Below are 23096 nucleotides of genomic sequence, written 5' to 3'. Positions count from 1 at the left end.
GGAGAGAAAGGGTGGGGATGGTTGCTAATGGCAACTAAGGATACAGCCCGAGGAGCAGATGGCAAATAACAGAAGTAAATGGATTCAGCTTTGATTATGCGGAGTTTAAGATGCCGAGAGACACTGTGGAAGAGACATCCAGCAGACAGGTGGAAATGAAGGATTAAGAATTTTAGACACAAACATACAGGTCTGGGAGGCACTGTTTTTCTGTTTTCATTAAATAAACAGCACTGACCATTTTTGTTGTTTTTTGAAACTGAAGAGAGCCATACTTTCCAAAAGACTAGAGCTAATAAGTCAGAGGGCCGCTCACACTGTGCATGGCTAATATACCTTGTTATAATATCAAATACGAGGAGAAACAATATCTAGCCTTTCGAACTCTAAATAGACTCTAATTAGACCACCACTTCCATTCCCCTCCCCGCTCCATGTATTTTCAGGATTTTTTTTTTAGTCTGGAGATCTACGTGAGAAAATTTCTGAAAAATATTTTTCATTTTCAATTAAAGAACCTTAAATCATATATGTAAGAGAATACATCCCAAAACCCTTGGTGAATGCCTGAAATTACAGGCATTTAGTAATGAATTGTATCTGCAGCCTTTCTCCCATATGTCCATAATAAAGTTTATTTTATGAATCAGACAGAGTAGTTAATAATAACAATAATAAAGTAAACAGTTATAACAATATACTGTAATAAAAGTTAAATGAAGATAGTCTTTCATTCTGTTTCTCTCTCTCCTTCTTTCACAATATCTTACTGTGTTACACTCTTTTCCTGTGGATGTGAGATATGTATTTAACAGGCTCTTTATGGCAAAGCCAAATTGCCAGCATCACTACTCTTGCACTTTGGAGCCTTTATTAATTAAAATAAGACTTATTTGAACACGAGCTCTGTGGTACCACAATGGTCCATCTGATATGAGATGATTACTAGCAACTAATAAGTTTATACAGCGAGAACCTGATAGACAAAGGGATGATTCATGTCCTTAGTGGAATGAGGCAGATGGCACAAGATATTGCCATACTAGTACAAAAGCATGATATTCGAAATTTATGAATTTTTTTCTGTAATTTTCCATTTAATATTTTCAGACCATGGAAACCAAAACTGTAGATAAAGGATGACTGCTTCATAAGAAAAGTCATTTATTGCGGCTTGAAAAGAATGATCAGGGGAATTCCTTCATTTGAGACAATGACAGCAAAGCTGATGCAGAAGATGGAAATAAACCCACCAGGATCCTGGGGCAAACCATCATAAACAGTGAGCGGCGTCTGCCTTGGTGTGGGCAAGTGTGTCATGTTGATTTGTGTGACACCGAGGGAGAGGAGAGAGAATGGAGAGGCAGGGAAGAGCTGGGTCAGCAGGGCAGAATTTGTTAAAAATGTAGATTAGATTAGGACCTGCCACAAACTGCATGTTTAATGACTGTCACCCATTACACGGCACCCCAAAGCAAGGCTCATTGTTTTTTCTCTGCAGATTCTGTTTTTAAGTGTACTGGAGAGACACTGATGCATCAGTAACTGGCGAGTTCTATTATCAGGTTTATTGATATATACGCTTCACATTCTGGCTGCTGTGTAGAAAACGGCTTAGAGTAGAAAAGAGACAAAGAGTGAATGTAGAGGAGACAGAGATTGAGAATATATATTTATAGAATGTGCAGTGACTCCAGCAGAAAATAATGGTAGCTCAAACTCAGCCAGAAATGAAAATACTATAAATCTAAAAGACAACCAGGAACAAGATTTTAGTGGATGATATTTAAAAAAAGCAAACACTGATAATTAGATTGATTAGACAGTAGTCACAAGCCAATGAACAGAAACCTCCAAAAGCTTTATGCATAGAAGTGCATGGTGGGGGGAGAGACTAGAAATAACAATGATATCAAAGTTAGAAAACAAAAAGTACTTCTGAGAAATGGCATAGAAAGTGACTACTAACCCTCAAGTGCTGTACAAATGCAAATTTCTTTGCTAGGCATGTTTGAATTCCTGACCACAAAGATGTCTGGGCCCATCTGTACTGGTAAACTAAGGGGGCAGACGAAGAGGTTATAAGGAAAAGCACTGCCTCAGTCGCCTGTCACTACCACTGAAGACAGAGCAAAAGCTTCACTTAGCTTAGGAGTCATGGGCAAAGACCACACATGCCCTGAATACAGTGCCTGAAAGAATGACAAACAGGGGCTGAACAAAAAATACAGTGCGTATGACAGCAAAAAACATCACTGTTGACGCCCCTCCAAATGCTCTCTCTGGCTTCAAACACATTTATGCCATCATTCTTTTGCCACTTTCTGAAGCAACTCTGGAAGTGCTCTTTTGTGAGAGTCTTTACTAGTGCTGGTGTGGCTAAATTCATGTGTACAGCAAGTTCTGCCAAATAAAAATTACAGTGCGTTCTCTCCCACCTTATTCAGCAGAATCTGGCATTGTGTAACTTCTGGCTTTTCGAACCCAGAGTTAAAATGGCCAGGAAGGGCAAATGTTTTGAATCAACACAAGACCCTGAGGCAGCCATGACACTATAACCCGAGACAAGAAAGAACTGCTCTACAACTGTTTCAGAGGTGGAGAGAACGATGGGGTAAGTGTGTCCAATTGAGAGCTTTTGGAGGGTAGTTAATGGCAATGTGACTTTTACTGTAATATTTTCTTTTTGTTTAAACATTCACTATATTTGATCACACCTCATAAAGCCAATTGACAGTGCATACTGGAAGAGAATGTCTTCAATCAGAAGGAAGTTAAAAAGGCTATCTTGTTAGGAATGGTCAGTGTGTTAAGTGTTGCTAAGTGAGTTTCAGCACCAAGGAGCCGTATGCGATGCTGCACTAAGACTGGAGGAGCGCCTGGAAAGGGTGCATCCATTGCCTTAGCACCGTATTCCCATCATTAAATGACACTACATGCAATGTTACTACCCTGGAGCTACCTTGTAATCACATTTTCACAAAACCAAAGGGCCTCAGTGCCACTTTGTGATGTGAATGACTCCTTAGTTCCAGTGTTCCAGTAATAGTAGCTATTCAATTCTCCCAAGGACAGCTTGAGGCAAACTATTAACAAAACATGCCAATGAACAGTGTCTTCCTGAAGATTAAAACTCTGAAGAGTTTAAAACAAAACTTCAACCAGTAATGAAATATAATTTAAATATAAAACTCAAACCCTTAAAATACACATAAAGAAGATCCTCTAAGGCCATTTCAAAGCTACTGAATTTCTAAAATGTCCAAAAGAGCCCAAATCAATTCTATATTAAATTTATAGCCATTTTCCAAATGTAGAGAATCATGTAATATTTTTGTTTCCCTAAAAAAATAAATTTTTAAATTAAGAATAGCATTGTTTACTACCCAAACTTATTTTAATAATGTTCTCAACCTCACCTAGAACAAAAAGTATAAGAAGCCTCTATTATTATCGATTATAATAATTACAAGGCCAACCCACTTTTAAAAGAACTAATTAAAAAGGGAACATGTTATTATAGTCATGATAGTTCCCACCAGAGGTGGGAACACAGTCGCTGAGTCCAAAGGAGCCCTTTCACACCTGACAGTATGAGTTAACAAAGTAAACATCAGCTTCAGCCTATCCTGCCCCCACTCAGCACTGCAATGTAAGGAATGCACCGGGTCAACATGTTTCCCATCTATTAAAACTAAGGACTGTGGTAGAGATTTGGCAACTTTTCCCATATTAGAAGCAAGAAAACAGACTCAAGGAGATACAGTGTTCACAGCACTTGACCTTTGAAAACATTTTTGAAGCAAAGATCACTGCAGTCACTAAGTTTCTTCTTTCCTTACCTACCTGCATACAATCAGGTGATTGTTTCTTTAGCTAAATGGATCAGTCTACTACTCTCTGCAATTTTACATTTAAACACTGGACATACCTAGCATACTATTTCACCAACATAAAAGGTAAAAAAGGAAGCTAAAGTTAGCTCTTACTTGTGGGTCATTTCTAATCAAAAGAAACAGTTTTCAGTATTTCTAGCTTATTTTCTTAATGACTGACTTTCTTCTAAAACACGTTTATTATAATTTTGCTGGGTTCCTTAAGGTAAGTTATCAGTACTAGGTTATGTCACCTGGTTTCAGTAAGGAAGCATTTTTTTCATAGTACACTGATACACAGATTTTTGAGGACAAAATAAAATAAATAATTCTAAAGATCACTTTTTCATTTGACAACGATGAGCTCCAAATGAACAAGGGGGTTTTATACTGAAGATAATTACATCCAGATATTGGTTTCAATAAAAAGTTAGTGTTGGTGGGTACTAGTATGAGACACTGGTGAAAATCCTAAGTATTATGTATTTTCTTCCGTCTTGTAACTCAGGAAATTAGGATAGTTTTATTGCAAGATGGAGGGGGAAAAAAAGCCCATGCTTTAGTTGGCTTACAATCCTGAGTATGAATAACCTGATCCTCCAAACAGCTCTTACAAACAGGAGATATCCCGTGACTGGGCAGCTAGGCCATCAGCTCGTAGTGAGCGGTTTGGTTGCCAGATGTAGCTCAGATGGCAGCAACCCAAGCCAGCACCATGGAGACACTTCCTTTTCCAGACATCACCTGCTTGGAAACCAAAACAAACCCCACTGGTTTGACCCCCCATCTGTAATCTGGCTAAGGCTATTAAAGTGTTTTGGATTTCTTCCTGACATTTACGCAGGCCAAATTTATTAAATACAGAAAGTCAGCATTTCTAAAAAGACCTCAGAACTGGCAGCCAGTTTTCTCAAGAGAAAAACGCAAGCTCCTGCTATTCTGTTCATCATTTTCAAATCAGTCTTCTTATTTCAGTACAGTCAGACAGCCTTGAGCATCACCAGAAGCTGCCAACCCAGCACTATGACAGTTGCTTCTCAAAGTCGTAAGCTGCTTGATCAAATCCATTCTTATTTGACTCATCCACTAGCAGAAAGTTTAGGTTTTAATTTATCTTTGGATGATTCACTTTCTGACCCTCTGAAGTTGCTGGCTTTTTTTCTCCCTTGAACATTTAATACAATATTCTTAAAATGCAATTCAAGAAAGCAGCTGCAGGATTATCTATTCCAAAACTTTTTTTTTTCAACTGCAGAGATACAAATGAAGACATTTATAGCCAATCAGAGCTTCCCGCTTTCTCATCCAATTTTAAAAACAGTAAAAGTACTGACCCATAAGTAGACAAATTCTCACTGACAGCCTCAGATCAGGTAGTTATAGATAACTTCCCATCACTATTTAGATGGAAGATGATATGTATGAACTTATTACTTGATACAATGAAGCGTTTTCATAAACTTCAAACATTGTATGTGTGAAATATCCTCTCTGTAACACTATCTGGTAACTGTTTTCTGAGAAAAGTTTTTGGAGCACAGAAATCACAATTAAAGTGGCTTTTAGCCACACCTAATACTATGTCACTCACTAATTTAGCCTTAACAAGAGCCTTCTATGCTAGTTGTAGTAATGAGCTTCATCAAGATTTCATCCTTTGCTGGTCATGGTGGTGCATGCCTGTGATCTCAGCATCTGGAGGCTAAGGTATTTGAGCCAGCCAGGACTACATAGTAAGACCCTTCACAAAGGAAAAAATAAATTTCACCCTCCCTTGCTCAGAATCTTCAGGTGCAATAAAGGTCTGTTTGGAGGTATCTCTTGGCAACTACAGTGAAAATCTAGACTCTTACGGTGTTTACTTTTCTGTCCACAAGGGATCAGAAGGAGGCAAAAGCGTAGATGGAGAATTTTCTTAGAAAAAGCACACTTTTATAAATTCTAATGCTAAAGAAATCTCTAAGCTAGAATTTCTCAACCCCCAGCACAACTGACCTTACTGTGGGGCTGCTCAGTGTCCTGTAGGATATTTTATCAGTGTCCCTAACTTCTATTCACTAGACACCTCTACTAATGCCACCAAATCCCTAGCCCCACTGTGACAACTAAAAATTGTGCATACATTTTCCAAGATCCCTTTGAGTGGAAGTCACTTCCAGTTGAGAAATTCTATTATAAACCAGTATTTATTCATTTCTTTAATCACAGAATGCTTGCCAACAGCTAAGGGAGTTTAGCTAGACTCATCGCTGTAACTCATACTTCCTCAAATTTCTGCCTACAGTTATTTTATTAAGGAGCTTTGATTTGACACTAGAGAAAAAAAAAAAAAAGACTCGCTGGTTCGAATAAGAATGCTACTGTATGAACAAGCTTTTATCCAGAAAGCTCAAACAGAGTTGAATACTACCTTAATTTTTACCTGCAATTTCATTTCATTCCATTTTACTTTTTGAAGAATTGGTAATACATTCAAGTAGTCGCTTTGGTTAAGTGCTAAAGTACTAAGAAATTATCCATTTCTCTGTGGTCATAACAATTTTCCTCTACTACTTCTAGCTTTAAAGATTTTTGATGCAATTTTACTTGATTACTGCAGGTCTAGAATGATATTCCTTAGGATTTTTTCCTAAGACAATTACTTCCAATTATATACTGACTTGGGCTACTGTGGCTATGCTCATGTGTATATGATGTGAATGCCAATTTAATTCAACTCAAATATTTGTTGAGTACCTAACTTAAAGAAAACTATGAGAAATCTTTCCATACGTCAAATAACACGGGTCTCACCACAAATGTAACTTCCAGGTAAACACGATGGGCTTGCTGACCCTTGGAAGAAAACCAGGGTCCACAGACACAATTTTCCTTTGAGTTTCTTTCTGAGAAGTTTTCTCTGAGAACTGACATTTCTCATTCTACTCTTGGAGGGAAAAATGTTAAATGAACAAAGTGATTCTATCTTATAATTAGCATAAGTCCATTGAACTTTTTATGTCTAAGAATATACTATGGATATTAATCTTAGTTTTCCTACATTTTGCAATGTTTTTATATCTTTATCATCCCTCAAATTGTCTTGTCATTACTCAGCAACTATATCCATATAAAATAATGAAGGCCAAATAATGAGGAAATTATGTGGTTTTCAAAAAGGATGATACAATCAGGAAATTATTACATTTTTATTACTGTTCCCAGGGTTCTGCCTCATCTTTCCAGAAGATATTGTATAAATTCAGACACTTTAACTGAATATACTGAAAATCAGAATTTTCATTTTCCACATATTGGCAGAAAGGGAAAATGGACAGGATACTTTCTGCAATTACTAGGTAAATCTGAGGATAAATGAAATGTGTCACGTAAGCTAACTCTCAGATCATAAATCTTCAGGTAAGGGGATCCTGAATGATGTTTCTCAGGTCCACAATTAAAAAGCAAGCAACATGTTTCTAAGAACAAAACAGAAAACAGGGTATTCTCATCCTGTTATTTTCTAAATAGGAGGACATTATTTCTCAATATTTTGCAAGAAATCTATGAATCACCACTGTTTTTAAAAAATGTGTAAAAGTATTCCTTCCTCTTGTATGACGCTTTTGCAACAAATTTCATGTCGTTGTTCCACAAAACTTATTCGGTATGGTTTGGAATTGGACTAAAACTCAAGGCAGCAGTAAGTATCAAGGGCATTAGAAGTAAAAAAGATTGTGTAGAAATTATTAAAGACATGTTTTAAAACACATACTAATATACAGGGCCCAAGAAGTCGATAGTGTTTTTTCTTGCTCTTTTTCCCCAGCAAACTGCAAAACTGATTTAGTTTAATGAATTCACTGTATGCCATAATTTTTAATGTGTTTCTCTGCAACAGACTGAGGAGCGACCTTCACTGAAGAAAATTCCCGAGCTACCACAGATAGCCTTCTAATAGAAACAGTAAGATTGTCAAAAATAATCATTTATTTACCCAGATATATCTTAAGTGACACTAAAACAAAACCAAACAAAAACCAAACAAAACCAAACCAAATGTAATTTTCCAGGAAGACAGGTGAGAACTGCTTAAACAGGTATTTCAAACTGATTAACCAGCTTAATCATTATCATACTATAGAAGTAAACACTGAGTTACTTATAAAAGAAGTTTTGGAACAATACCTATTGACTACATTTGTAGTCAATGAGTGACCTCTTGTTCAGAGAGATCCTAAAAGAGCTCATTCCCAAAAGGAATGTTTCTTTAAATGCCTAGTGGCAATAAGGAAACTCATGTACCAGACACATTATCTCCCAAACAACAAAGTACAATAAACTGTGGATTAGATCCCAAGACCAAGTGGACCAGAGGTTCTTTTTTCCACTCCTTAAGAAACGTAAAACACTGTCCTCTAATGGCATTTTAGCTTAGACGTGCAGAATCCAAAATCTTGATTCTGTACTTCAAGGATCACAAGTAGGAGGCCTCACGGAGCCAGGACGCTCCCAGCTGCTGGGGTCCTGCCTGTCTATGGGCAGTGATGCGGCAGCTTTCTCTGTTTGCCTAGTGCCTCTGTCAGAGGAGCAGGAATGCAGACCTGGCCCCGGGTTACAGAAAAACAAGTTCCAAAATGACAGCAGTGAATCCTATGCCTGCTGGTGTTTGCATCCAGCTAGGTTCAGTCCTCTCACTGCTTTCTGTATCTACCAGTGTGAGCAGAGACACATCTTGATGTGGATACTGCCCCCAAGCCATACATTCTGGAAGGAAACCACACGCTCTAAATCACAAAGAAATTTCTTGCTTAGATTTTTAATTTCTGTTTGGGTTTCTGTTTGTTTTTGTGAGTGTGTACACTGTTTTTAGGGTTTTTTTGTTTTATTCTTTTCTTCTTTACTAGTGTATTAGCTTTAGAAAATTTTTCTTTTTCCTTACTTTTTGTTTATCTTTTTCTTCTTTTCTTTATTTTTCCTCTTCTCACTTTTACTTTCCTCTCTGTAATTTTTTCTCATTTTTACTCTATATAATTTTTCCTTTTTCTCTCCATAGTATGGTGATTCCTCAAAAAATTAAAACTAGAAATTGCATTTGACCCAGATAGATATCCTCCCAAAACAGAAACATCACACCACTGTGTTGTATGCCTGTTTATAGCAGCACAATTTATAAGAGCTAACTCTTGGAAGCAGTCTATATGTCCATCAACAGAGAGACAGATAAAGAAAATGTAATATTTATACAAAGGGACAATTACATACTACTTTGACATAAACAAGGATAAACGTGAGTAACCTGCAGGAAAATAGGAGCATATTGAGACCATAATGTTAACTGATGTAAACCAGACACAAAAGCTTAAGTATTGCAGGGTTTCTTTGACATGAAACACAATATATAAATAAAGTACAAAATAAATGACAACAGAAAACAAAATTACTGTAATCCAGCATGGGCAACATATCTAAAACTGTATCTTGATTTAGTATATAGTAGTTGTCTTATGTGTTTTATATGTGTTTGGCCTGTTAGTCTGGTTGTTCATCTGTTTGTATAATATTTGTATGATTTATGTTTAAATGTTCCCCTAAAGCCCCTCATTGAGGGGTCAGGTCTTTTGAAACCAGCTGAGTCTAGCATTTGTGACTGGTTCATTGTCTAATACTGGGATTGGAGGTGTTGAATGCTGCACGTGCCCAGGGGCAGGGAGCTGGTATACAATGTAAGGGAGGGAAGGAGCCACACCTTTCCCTTTTTACCCTTTTCATTCTCGTCTCTTGAGACCTCAGTGACTGGCTACCCCCTTAGCCACACCACTCTGCCTTAGAGCCAGCTGAGTATGGACTGAAATCTCCACATACTGTAAGCTAAATTAACCTTTCCTTCCTTCATTTCGGGCATCAAGTATTTTGTCTCAGCAATGAGAGAAAAGTAACAAAGACAAATACTTAATAAGGACCTACTGGATAAATAAATGAATCTGGTACAGGCAAAATAATAAAGCAAACTGAAGAAGAAGAGAAAAAATAAAATTGAGGTGTGTTATGTACATGTACCAGTTCACTACAATGATTGTAATTATTGTATACTGCAAGCCTATATACATACACACACAAAAGACACACATGATGATCTGTGTTCTCATTCTATCAACTCCAAAACACTTGTTAAAAAATTGAAAAACACAAAAATAAAACTCAGTAGTTCAGCCTTAAAATAGATGAGTGAAGTAACAGAAATGTCAGTCAGACCATCTAGGGCTACAATGTCTGAAGTACAGCTACTGAGCACTTAAAATTTGACTAGTTTGAATCAAAATGTGCAATGCTGAAATACATACTATGGTGCTGGAGCATAGCTTGTGGCAGAGTGCTTCTTCAGCATGTATGAGACCTGTGTTTAGATACCCAGCACAGGAAAAACAAGTGCTGAATGCTGAGGATCTAGTATGAAAAAAACGAGCAAAAAGGAGTGTGAACTACCTTAATCATAACTATTTCATATTCATTAAATGCTGAAGTAATATTTCAGATATTTTAAATGTGTTGTGGAGAATAAATTCACTTACTTCTTTGCATATTTTTAAAACTGGCTATTGGAAAATGTAAAAGTCCATAGTATATTACATTACAATCTATTCGACAACTGTGTACTAAAATCTTGGGGGCCTCTACAACATCTAATAATGGATTGCAAAGTCTGCTAGAAGCTACACAAAAATGTTAAAAAAAAATATAACTTAATTCGGCTGTATACTGAGGATCTATATGCAAGACATATCAGGCAAATAAAATGTAAAATGAACTCTGGCATCTAAAAAGGGATTTGAGTACAACTAATTGTTAAATAAGTCACGGTGTAAGTCTTATGGAGAAATACAAGGAAAGGTAAATGTAGCACAGGAAAGGGAGGTATTTGTAAATTCCTGCAAAGGAGCTATCTTTTGGGGTTAATATTTAAAACTATGCAGGATTTTGACCTTCGTGATAAGGTATCTTTATCCTATGTTATCTTTATTTGACGATTATCCTATGTTATCTTTATTTGATGAAAAAGGAAAACCATTTTAGAAAAAGTAGAATGGTAGAAACAATAACCTACAGAACTGAAAGACCAAGGATTACACAGTATTGGTAGATAGAGTAATTTAAAAGTGTTAAGATGAAAATGTATGCTGGGGCCAAGTAGGAAATTCTGAGTATGCTGCCCGGGAGCCTGGACTATTCCACTGCTAGAAGAAATAATCAACCAAGTGTCAACAAGATTGAAAATACACTTTCGGTGTATTTCCTTTCGGTTAGGAAGGCATGGAAAAGAAGTATCTGGCAAAAGAGTGCAGAGTGGGGAAAGGCAGAAGTAGCATTAATAAGAATACTTAAGGCATAAATAAAACACTACAGGATTACAAACAACAGCAGCTTAAAATTACAAAGGTACAAGAGAAAAAGGGCCTCAGGTGTAGTAGTAAGTAGTCAACAAAATTAGTTTAGTAGGCAGTAAATGATGATCTAAATTCAGGCAGTGGAGTAACAGAAAATAGCATACGTAGGTAGAGGTGGAAGAGCCAATGAGACTGAAATAACAAGAAAAGGAAAGGTAATGACCAGGACTTTCGGCAGCTCATAGTCACAAAAGGAAAGACAAGAAGAACTGGAAGAAGGCAGAACAATGCTGAGGCAGAGGGGGAGCTACACTACTTATTTAAGGAATGTAATGCTGGTCCTACGAAACGCAGGCAACCTTTTTGCAGAGATTCACAACGGATGGCTGTGAAAAGCTCAGAGACCTAAGTGCCTGCCTGGCAAGCACTGGTTGTGAGTTTGATCCCTGGTACAACGAAAGAAAGAAAGAAAGAGGAAAAAAAGGAAAAGAAAAAAGAAAGGAACATTAGTAGAATAAGAAGGGTAATGATAGAAACTAAGAAAAGAGAAGTTGCTAGATGGAAGATAATATACCACCAAATAGGGATAGGTGCATCTAATAACCTTACGATCCAGATGATGTTACAACATGAATAAGAAATGGAGTTAACTGGTCGGGTAACATAACGTGATACCTTAGCAAACTCAACAGGAATTAAAGGAAAACATTAATTTCGCCAGGTATATGTAATGGATATCAAGAAGTCTAAGATATAAACACAATATGTAAAAACAGTTATCCACTGACCTCACCCTGAATAGACACACCGGAAGCAGGAGGAGACAATATGAATTCCGAGTCTAGGTCATGTTGAAGATCATTAGAAAAGGGTGAAACTCAGTAGGAACTGACCAGGTTTCAGGTCAGAAGATCACAGTAAGAGGAGAAGGTCAAGGCTGGAAACCCATGGGGCACACTGCTTCTGAGGGAAGACAGAGCCCAAGTCTGACACACTGTGAGTACCTGAAACTGATACACACGCAGGTGATTTGGAAGAGGCTGACTAGTCAGTATCACCTGGACACCAACGTGTATGATGATATCACTAAAGCCAGCAACAGGCACAGTGACCATGTAAACCAGTACACCTATGTCTTTCAGTTTACGTCTGCAGTCCTAGTATTCTGGCTGTTTAGATAACATATGAGATGATTTTCCTAGCAGAAGTTAATACAGAAAATTTTTTTAAAAAGTTTTGTGTTTGTAATAATGAGCACAGAGCAAAACAGTATTAACCAGAGATGGGTATCAAAGAAGGTAGGGTTATCCAATGTCAGTAATAAAGGAAGAAGGGGCTCCAAGTCAGCAGGACATAGCCTTGAGGATGCATTTGCAGGACTAGTGAGCAGATGTAGGAAGAAAAAGGGCCGTTGGATACGTGGTTTCCTGACATGATGTTAGTAATGCTTTCAGTCAGGAAAGAGCACAGGAGGAAGAGATCAAAACCCATTAAAGCAGAATCCTAATAAAAAGGAAGTTTTAAAAGACACAAAAAATGGGTCACACAGAGAACAGGGCCTGGCAAAGGCCTGTCACTTTCAGGACAAAGTGAAACTATCTATTCTGAATTTTAAAAGTCCCTTATATAAGAGTGATCACAAACGGCAGGTCACCAGCATTGACACAAGGTTCTATGTACATGTATATCTAGTACACCCTTGAATTTTAGCAGGAAGCTTTCTTGGGTTAGTCAGCATTTTGTATGTTTATTTACACAGCAAATTCAATTCAGTAATGGAGAATCATCAAGTATCCAATCTAGGCTTGGAACAAAGAAAATGGGTATGCAACTTGAAACTTTTTACCACTAGACACATTGGTATCATGTGATAGCATAATCCTGTGATAGCATAATCCTGTGTGCTCTCACAGGATCAATGGGCAAGAATGTTTTTCAAAGTCACTCTGAAATTATCAAATTTAGATATCACTGAGGAAGAATATCAAATAAGTAAGAACTAGGCTATTCTACTTTTGGACCAAATGGGAATTAAACCCAAATCAGTGGAAATTCTACATCTGGTACATGGACTAGAGATGTGAAGAACCAGCCATAGCACAAACAATGAATTAATTCCACGGAAAAAAGATTTTCCCTCGACAAAGCCTGCATCCCTAACATTTTCTTCCAAAGGAGAAGAAAGACATATACCATTAATTTTCAACCTTTACAAGCACTGAAAAATATTTACAAACTTAGTTTTCCTTTTACTCATTTCTTCCTTTCATGCTTTGAAATTTTTGTGAGTTTGCTTAGCTTTATGTCATGTTCACTGAATTTAAAAAAAATTTTTGCTGGGTGTGGTGGCTCATGCCTGTAATCCCAACACTTGGGAGGCTGAGGCAGGAGGATCACTGCGAGGTCGAGACCAGCCTGGGCTACAAAGTGAGCTCAAGGTCAGCCTGAACTGCATAGCGAGACCCTGTCTCAGAAAGACAAAAAAAAAAAAAAAAAAAATTTTTTTTAACCTGATACACACAAAAGGCAAGTCCTGATAAAATTAGGTAACAGTCATTAAAAACAAGCCTCCTGATAGTAAATTTTAAGAAAAGGCAGCTAGCATTCCTAAATGTACAAATTCTTGCATAATGGGAAAATTATTTTTAAATTTTAAACACTCTTATACAGAAAATCTCAACATTCTTTACTAAGAAAACTTTCGCTATAACTGTAAGTCTTGAAATTCATATTTAATGTTTGTTTGGAGATCTGTAATGCTGAGGAACATCTAAGCAGATACAGATAGAAAGACAGCCGTGATATATTTCTCACGTTTTAGGCAATGAGACAGCATGAAATCCATGACTGACTCAAACGAGATTCTAACATAAAAAATCTAGTTTTATGTTATTTGAATATAAATGTTTTCCTTTAATTAAAAATAGGAGTCAGATACAGTAACAAATTATGGGATGAAGGTCCCAAAGGGAAAAAGTGAAAATACACTGTTTTTTTAACTAATCTCAAAACTGATGCTATTAAAAAAAAAATTAACGAGCATATATAAATAACTGACTTCAGTTAGGAGGGAAAAGAAAATAAAAGGCAAAGAAATCCCCACAAAATCCTCAAATCAAATTCTTCTTAACAATAATTCACACTAATTTAACAGTTGACAAAACAGTATCAAAATAATGTTTAAAAAGTATTTCCAAATTGTACACTGAAGCAGAATTATTATATCATTCACTTTAGATTCTAACTTTGTTAGATTAAACAATGATCTACTTTACTACTATCCATGGAATTTTGATCCCAGTTCTTAAAGTAGTTAAACTTATTTCTGTGATGGTTAATTACAATAAAATTAAATCACATGTAATAATTATCGTAGGAAGAAGTTTGGGTTACATAACATAACAGCAGAAATGAGCTGGGACTGTTTTATTGAGAAAACCAGAAGATAGTGAGAAACACAAAAACTATATGCAAGATGTTTCAGCATCTATGAGACAACTCCACATTAAGACCCTCTTACCTGCCATCTGCATAGTCTGTGTCGGCTCCGCCCCACCAGACATCTGAGTCATCCTCTTCTGCATCAGCTGAATCAATATTGTCACTTTCTTCAGCCAGCGGGCAACACACAAACTCCACCCCTCGGAACTTGTCAATTCCACAAGGCAGCAGCATGCCATAGTCATGCAAGTTGGTGCTTTTCTCACTGCATGTCTACAGAAGGTGGGGAGAGAACAGTGAGAGGGGCAGGGGAGATGTGCTTCAGTGTAAGAAACCCCAAAGATAATACTCAACGCTTGGCTCCCAATAGAGTTTCCCAAAGGAAAACATTTGCTTTTTGAACTGTATTTACTACAGGGTTTCCAGCATAAACTACCCTGGTACATTTTGTGAGTTTACTATTTATATAATAAGAGCATGATGCATTGCTATAGAGGTTTATAAAAACCGGAAAGGAAACTGATTGCAATAATTTTGAGTATCATAACTGGAGGGCTGCACTTGTGAACAGACATCAAAGAGAATCTATGCTTCCTGGATTTACTGGTGTACCAGGAAACTACGAAGATTCCTTGTGTATCCCCAACTCCGTCCCAACTCCAAAACAGATCTGTGTTTCCCTCATTTGATTTGTCTTACTCTAGACATTCTAACTCTCTTGTCTCCCCTTGCAGAGTAGCAAGCCTAGACAGAAAAGAAATTATCCTCTCTTAGGCTTCAGATCTAGAGTATCGCCCAAAAGATTTATGTATTTATAGGTCAGGCGTTTGGAAGCAGACTGGATCCTGGAGGTGCTGTACTCACTGGTATAGATGGCAGCTGTAGGGGCTATTAGGAAGGTGGCTGAAAGAGCCAGGTCACTGGGGTCATGACCTGGCATGGTGTTATCTCCCTCCCGGGCTCTTCTCTCTCTTTCTGCTTCCTGGCCACCACGTTGTGAGCACCTTTCTAGCTCACCATGCCCTTGCTGATTTGAAGCTGGTCAGCCATAGACTGAAAACATGAACCAGAACAAACTCTCCTCCGTTAAATTGAGGGTTTTGGGTACTTTGTCTCAAAAAAGAGAACGGGGAAGTGACTAAGACATCTTCTGCAGCTCCTATGAATCACAATTTACTAGTAAGTACTAGAGATTTCTCTTTGAGGTTTTTTTTGCTTTCTTGGGTTCCATTAAATTTGCACAAGTCTAAACTAACAGAAAGCTCAGAAATCATCTATAAATGACAGAAGAGAGGCTAATTGTTCAACATCTTTCAATGAAACTATTACAGAATGTATTTTGACCTCCTAAGAATCAGGGTCTTTTTTTTCTTAATAGCAAAAAATTTTTCTTTTGAAAGTTCAGAAGAAATGAAAAATGAAGTTTAGATGGGAAGCTGGGCTTTAAATTATGTTGTTTGCTTTCTTAAGCAAGCTCTTCAACCTCCAAAACACATTTTTATGTAAGGAAAGTTTTATTTTATAGTGAATCACAATGTAAGTTACCCAGACTACTGTCAAACTTGAAACCCTTTCTTACATCTTGAGCCTCCTGAGTAGCTGAGACTATAGGCATGAATTATCATGCTGCTTGGAACATATTGTTTTAAGAAAAAAAAAAGCATTATTTTATAAAAGGCAAAAAGTAATGATAAGTTTAAATGCTGTTTTCTGCCCAAGAGCTTTAAAGCTGAACTGGATCAGAGTTTCCAAGTTCAGGACTGACATTTTAGACTGAATAATTCTCAAGGGCAGGATAGGGAACGGTCCTCCTCACTGTTCATTGCTTAGCAGAATCCCTGGTCTCTAGGCATGCCATGCCAGGAGCACAGCTTCCTCCAGTTATGACAATCAAAAATGTCCCATTTTACTGGGATAGCGGAGCAAAACCACCTGAATAGAAAAGCAGCAAACTATATATAGAAGCCTAATTCTAGGACATTGATCTCACTGGCTCACCATAAATAACTACATCTTTAGCAGAAAAAAAAACTCCATTATATCAAAAGGATAATAGAGCTTTACAGATGTTAATACCACAAAGTGACATTTCATGCTTTCTCATCTTTTACTTGTTCAAGCCAAAAGCAGAGGTTGGCAAATAGCTGGGTTTGGTGCTACCGATTCACCACCTTCTTAAGTAACCCAAGTCCTGGCCAGTGTACACAAATACAGGTGGCAGCATGGCCTGCTGAGTACAAAACTGGACAGTATGACCTAGAAACTGAAGCCTAATTGTAGCTTTCATGCTAGAGTCTGACAACCTAGTTTCTTTGTTCCATGACTGTGGGAAAAGGTTAAATTAGGAAAACTTTATATATAGGAGAAGCAAATTTGAAATCAATAGCATGAAAAATTTTGAAGTCATTGTTAAGTATTAAAACTGTAGTTTTACTTCATTTATGAAAAATGGTACAGTTACATAATAACTCTAACTAAATTAGAGCCTGATTTCTGACTCCTTATAAACATCTGTGATAAAGAAAGCTTTGCAAGTGTGAGGATGGGGGTAAACAGAACTCTATACTTTCTGTTCCATTCTACCGTGAACTTAAAAATGCTCTAGAGAACTCCCAAGATCTGGCTATGGTGGGACTCAGGCAGCTTATTCACCACCTGCCCTCTTGGTAAGCACCCCGGCAAGGGCCAGGAGCAGAACCATTACCTGTGAGCCTACTGCCACGCAGGCTGAAAATCAAGCACCCTTGCCCTACTCCAACCACCCCCTCCACCACAGCTACTGGGGATAGATGTCTCAGCATCTCTTGGGAGGATGACCATATGCAGTATAGCAAATATGGGGGATTTCCTTATATCTTCTGTTTGAAGGCAAAGGTTGTTTTTACTGTTTTGTTTTTTGTTATGTTTCTTTTGCTCTATTCAGTATTCTTAATTGGTTTTATAATGTTCTATTTTTGGTTTGATTTTGCTATACCTAATTGATGGAACAACTATTGTGAATTTAAGGAGATATACCATAGTACCTATTACTACTATCCCAATATCCTACTGTGAAATTCTGTACCAATTTCACTGCATTGTCTCAGTTGGCTTTGTTCTGTCTTATTCTGTTGCATTTTTACTACTTTTGAAATAAAATTTTTTAAAAAATGCTCTAAAAAGTAAAGTCTATTTTTTAAAAAAAACTAATGGGTAGTTTTTAGTTACTTATCAACAAGCTATTGCCTCAATATACTCTCTGAAAAGTAGCTGAAAATGTCCTCCAGGAAATTACACTTTGCAAGAAAGAACTTATGGGATGGTACCTCTTTGGCAACGGTGTGCCAGTGAAGGTGTGTCTCACAAACATCCATCCGCTCCTGGTGTAAGAATTTGCACTTGTCAGGAACGAGGAGGGCGTCACTTACAAACTCACCAACTGAAAGAAAGGAAAACCACTCCGGTCATTCTGTCAGCATCACACTGCTCTCACACAGAGGCCAGCATCAAGGCCGGGTGGGGCAAGGACTACCGATGTTCCTCAAGTTTTACAAAACAAGCAATCAAATCAAGACTCCAGAACCTTCAGAATGCACAGTCTGGAGTCTTTGAGTAGTCCTGTTCCATGCCACATCAACCTTGATGATTACGCCTCTTCTACATGTTATAAGCAACGTCTTTCTTTAATCTAAATTTCTGTTTCCAACATAATCACATTAAAAACAACTTGGCTAATCAATTTCCACTCATTTACAGCAGGGAATAAAATGTAAAAACTAGCATTGAATTAATATAAATTGTCTTTTTTTTTTTGAAAATTTCAATGTTTATAAATTATTAGAGATTTTAGCATTTTTTCTAATGCTAGAAAACTATACATTCACAAGTATGAATGTATTTCTGTAACACATAACAGAAAATAACTCAACTAATTATGAAAATTATTCTTTGGACTTTTTTACTTTTAAAGAAAATATGTACCATACAAATTATTTCTAGGCAATGCTAACACTATGATATAAAGATATTACATAAAATCTTCCATGAACTCACCTTCTAATGAGATGAAAGATAAGTAGTAACAACAAAATAATACATAAACTGTAAACTTATTTTTTGTTTGTATTGTACACTGTAGCAGCCCCAGTATTTAGCACAATTTCTGCACATAGTGGTAATAAATATTTACTGATGAATTAACAAGTTATATGTAATAAAGATGAGGAAAGTATTTGGTCAGTCAACAACACTGCTTGGATGCACTGGGAAAAACTGTATCAGATATAAATCTGAATGGATGAGCAAAATATACCATGTAGAAATGAACACAAGTTTCGTAAAATAAGAACAGCATCTATCTTTTCTACTATTACCTCAATTCCTGGCTTAGTTTTAACAAATATGCCCCTATTGGATGGATGGATACATGGATGGATGGATGGATGGATGGATGGATGGATGGATGGATGGGAGAATGGATCAATGCATGCACAGAAAGAAGGAAGGAACATTAGGATGGGAAGGAGGGAAGAAGAGAGGGAGGGAGAGGAAGGATGGATGGATGGTTGGCGAAAAGTCCTTCAAAATGAAGAAATCTGTACAAAGGAAAAAAAAAAAGAAAGAAAAAGAAAAAGTGAAGTATATTACTATGGCCGGAACACAAGATAACTGAAAAAGGAAGTTCGGAAGTAAATGACAAAACAGAAAGCTCACTGTACCCTAACATTTAAAAATTAGCAGTAAATAACACTGCATGTATTACTGAGAGGATTAATGAAATAGAGGAAATTGCTGTCCATCAGAAATTTTAAGAAATTAAACTAAACTACAAAAATCTTTAACAAAGATTAAAGCTATGTGGTGAAAAAAATCTAATGAAGTCTTTTTCACTAACTTAGCTTAGCATGATTAAATTTCCTTTTTCAAATTATAAAGGAATTATTATTTTTAAAATATACGCTAGGATAAGGTATATGACAACTCTGCTTTGTGCTCAGGTATGCTAAGAACTTAAAATTGCTCTAAAAGATAAAGTTTATTAAAGTCTGTGATTATAAGTGTCCATAGAACCATGTATACCTTAATTTCTGAAGCAAACCATTTGTTTATTCAACTTGATCTTTCAAGAGAAAGACTCTCAGTAGAATTCAAGCAAATGAGATGAAAAAATTCAGCATCGTAATAGAAATTGTGTTCTTGTTTATAATGAATGAACTTTAGGAAATTTGGTACCATTTAATCTAAAAGGCTAAATAGCATACATTAGGCATGCTTACTGTCAACCAGACAACCTGATTTTTTACAAGTCAAAATGTACGGTATTTTAAACACATGCAAATTCCACAAGAAAGGGAACTTCTGAAGCTCCCGAACAAAGTCTGGGTATGGCTTTTTGGCTACAAAGTCTTGGCAAGGTAAATAATGATGCCAAATTCAACAGGGATTAGGCAGGCTTCTGTCCACGAGCTCTCTGGTGGTCTTTTTGAGGGCTGCCTGGCTCAAATTCCCTCATTTTGCAGATAGGCAGGGGAAAGCCCAGGTCAAGTGGTTTGCCCACAGAGCCAACTGCAAGCAGGAACGCACTGAAAATCAGGTCTCCGGACTCTCCATCCAAGAGTGGGAACTCAACTCCCGCATTTAAAAATCTGATTGAAATGGAGTCTTTGGCCAATTTCTCTTGGCTTTTGTAAAAACAGACTGGTTTTCAGACTGTGCAATGCTTCAACATTACAATCTACAATGTGGTCCACTGGACAATGAAACTAGAATTAAATTAGCTAGTAAGCCATGCAAAAAGCTGGGTATGAATTTGGCTGCACAGTGGAGAACATGGTAAGCAACAGCTTAACACACGGTGTTAGTTATCTCACATGAGAAGTAACAACAGTCAAGGCTGGGTTGCTATGGATACTCAGTGCCATCAAGGATCAAGCTATTTTTATCTTTCTGCATACTCACGCTTAGAATGTTGGCTTTGGATCTCATACTTGATCACAAAAAAGCCACAGAAACTTAGAGATTTCATGTCCAATTTTCAAACTGAAAGTACACAGGACAGTTCTAACGGAGAAGGTTTTCAGTTTGTTTCTCCCTTATGAAGATTTGCTTGTTCTCTGGACCAGACACACTCTCCAGGGACTCATGTAAATACATGCACGCCTTTTCTGTCATCTGCCCACATGTAGCTGCAAGGGAATCTGCAAAAGTGTTCTCAGCTGAGCATAGGCCATCCTTAAAACTCTTACAAAGGAAGGAGCGGGAATGAATACTAAACAGGCAAGGGGCAGGGGCCCCAGTACCACTGAATTCAAAGACAGACAGGTATTTTTCACTGTCATTATGTTGCCTTTTCAAAAGACACATGATTCTAGGAAGAGAACAGGACTAAAAGTGTCAAATGGTACCCCTTGAAACAAAGGACTACTCTCCTCCACCACATAGTGAAAAATGGGAAGGTAACAGGTGTGAGAAGCAAAAATTCTTAAAACCGAGACTGCTTGGTTTCTGAAAGCCAAACTGGTTATGAATACACTGATTTAAAAGGTTCCAGAGCCACACAAAGGAACTTTGAGGCACAGAGATCTCAGACTGAAAAAGATACTTCTATGAATCTGTGAGAACTTATTATGTGGCTATACTTGAAGACATAGATACTTAAAAAAATAAAGTGGATGGCTAGGATCCTGGAACAAAAGAGCCACAATATCTGAGATTTTTAGATTTTTGCCCAATGCATGGTCAACCTCAAGAGTTAAAAATAATTCTAGGGAGGGATTTGGAGTATTCTGGCAATGGAATCTCACAAGAATGGCAAACCCTAAATTTTGCTGTTCATAGGCCCAGAACTAGCTCATTAAGGGAAGATGCCCACAGCTTCAATAAAAGAACCATATGACTGGCGTGACCCTGAGTACAGCTTCTCTCACTGCCCTCAGAACTGTGCACTGAAGTAGCTACGATTTCCACTTAATTTTATGAAAAACGTAAGACCGAGAATATGCAACCAACCCAGACAACTCATGTAGTAGACAGTAGAGCTGAGAGAATTAAATGAGTTAATATTCATAAAGCACTCGACTTTCTGCTATGACAAAGGTGTTCAGTCAATTACTATTATTGCCTTTTCCCAGTACATGTTCACTAACTACTTCAGACATTGGTAGCAGTCATGGTAGTAAAACCAGCAGAAGCAATCACTATTTACTGATCGCCTAGTATGTAGGCACCCAAGACAAACAGGGTGTCGTGGTCATTACATTATTACTCTTCAGCTATAGGCTTACGAATAGTACAACTTAATAAGAGTATCAGTCGACACAGTGGGGCAGAGTCCTTGAAACACAAGACCAGTAAGGAGTCACAATGACCAACTGTGCACCAGACACGGGTCCTGTAAAGTGACAGGGGTTTTCTGAATGCCTTCCGGCAATTTCACTCTTCACTGGGAACTTTCTCTTTTCTCTTAGTGCTGAAAATATAGGAAATGACAAAATAATGGGATGAAATAAGATTGTAGAAGGAAATCATAAAGAAAAACAGGTTGTTAGATACTATTAAATATTACAGAAGTAAAGCAGAGAAGGGAAGTAACAATTTGGGAGACGGTAGTGTCATGTGGGTGGCCCTCAGGTCTCATGTGTTTGCATTATGCGTCTGTGACTGGCTCATTGTCTAGCACTTAGATGGATGGTGTCAGTGCTACAGCCACATAGGAGTGGAGCTAGGATGTGATGTAGTGGTGGGAAGAAGGCGTGTCTTGCTCTCTCTTGCCAGTTTCTGCCTTGCTGTTTGCAGCCGCCATGAACTGCATGCCCGCCTGCCTTGGAGCCAACTGAGGATGGACTGAAACCTCCAAAATCTGTAAGAAATAAACCTTTCCTTTCCCAACTTTGGTCATAAGGTATTCTGTCTTAGCGACGAGGTAAAAGTAACTAAGACAGGTGGGTCAGGTAGGTAGGGGAATTTTACATAGAAATGATCAGGAGAAACCTCCATGAATATCAGACATCTGAGTGAAGACAGGAAGAAGAAGAAAGAAGAAAGGAGGAAGAAGAAAGAAGAAGTGAGAAAACAAACCCCACAGAAGTAGAGAGAATAATATTTCAGCCAAAGGAAGGAACAAGAACAAAGGTCCTGTGACAGAAGCGCACAGAAGAGAAAGGAGACTGGCGATGTCAGAGGGGAGTGAGGGACAGAAGATCCACGAGTCCAGTGAGGGAGACTGCTGAGGTCCTGGACACTGCCAACACTCTGATGAGTTACACATGAGGTCAATTATTCTTGCCCTTTAGGTCAAGATTAGAAAGATGAAGACCCAGTTGAGAGATGCTACAATGATCCAGGTGAGAGGTAACAATGCTTGGATCAGGATGACAGCAGGAGAGTGACAGGGAATAGCAGTAAGTTTCTAAACGTCATCTGAAAGCCAAATCTAAAG

At 37.6% G+C, this 23096-nt stretch overlaps 1 protein-coding gene across 7 annotated transcripts in view; it reads right to left on the bottom strand.

Moving 5' to 3' along the window:
* The window catches only part of App (amyloid beta precursor protein), a 240414-nt gene that overhangs the window by 128068 nt on the left and 89250 nt on the right, over positions 1 to 23096 (bottom strand). For all 7 annotated transcript variants that reach the window (XM_003467185.5, XM_013149773.3, XM_013149772.3 and 4 more), the window contains exons 4-5: positions 17986 to 18098; positions 14760 to 14953 (exon numbers count right to left, since the gene is read on the bottom strand). In XM_003467185.5, coding sequence (XP_003467233.1) covers positions 14760 to 14953; positions 17986 to 18098 — 307 coding nt within the window. The remainder of the gene's footprint in view (positions 1 to 14759; positions 14954 to 17985; positions 18099 to 23096) is intronic.

Source organism: Cavia porcellus, unplaced genomic scaffold, assembly GCF_034190915.1.
Source record: "Cavia porcellus strain 051 isolate PalLab524CR breed Dunkin Hartley unplaced genomic scaffold, mCavPor4.1 scaffold_7, whole genome shotgun sequence".
NCBI classification, from domain to species: domain Eukaryota; kingdom Metazoa; phylum Chordata; class Mammalia; order Rodentia; family Caviidae; genus Cavia; species Cavia porcellus.
Note: the sequence above shows the minus strand (reverse complement) of the source record. Positions and strands in the feature narration are given on the sequence as shown.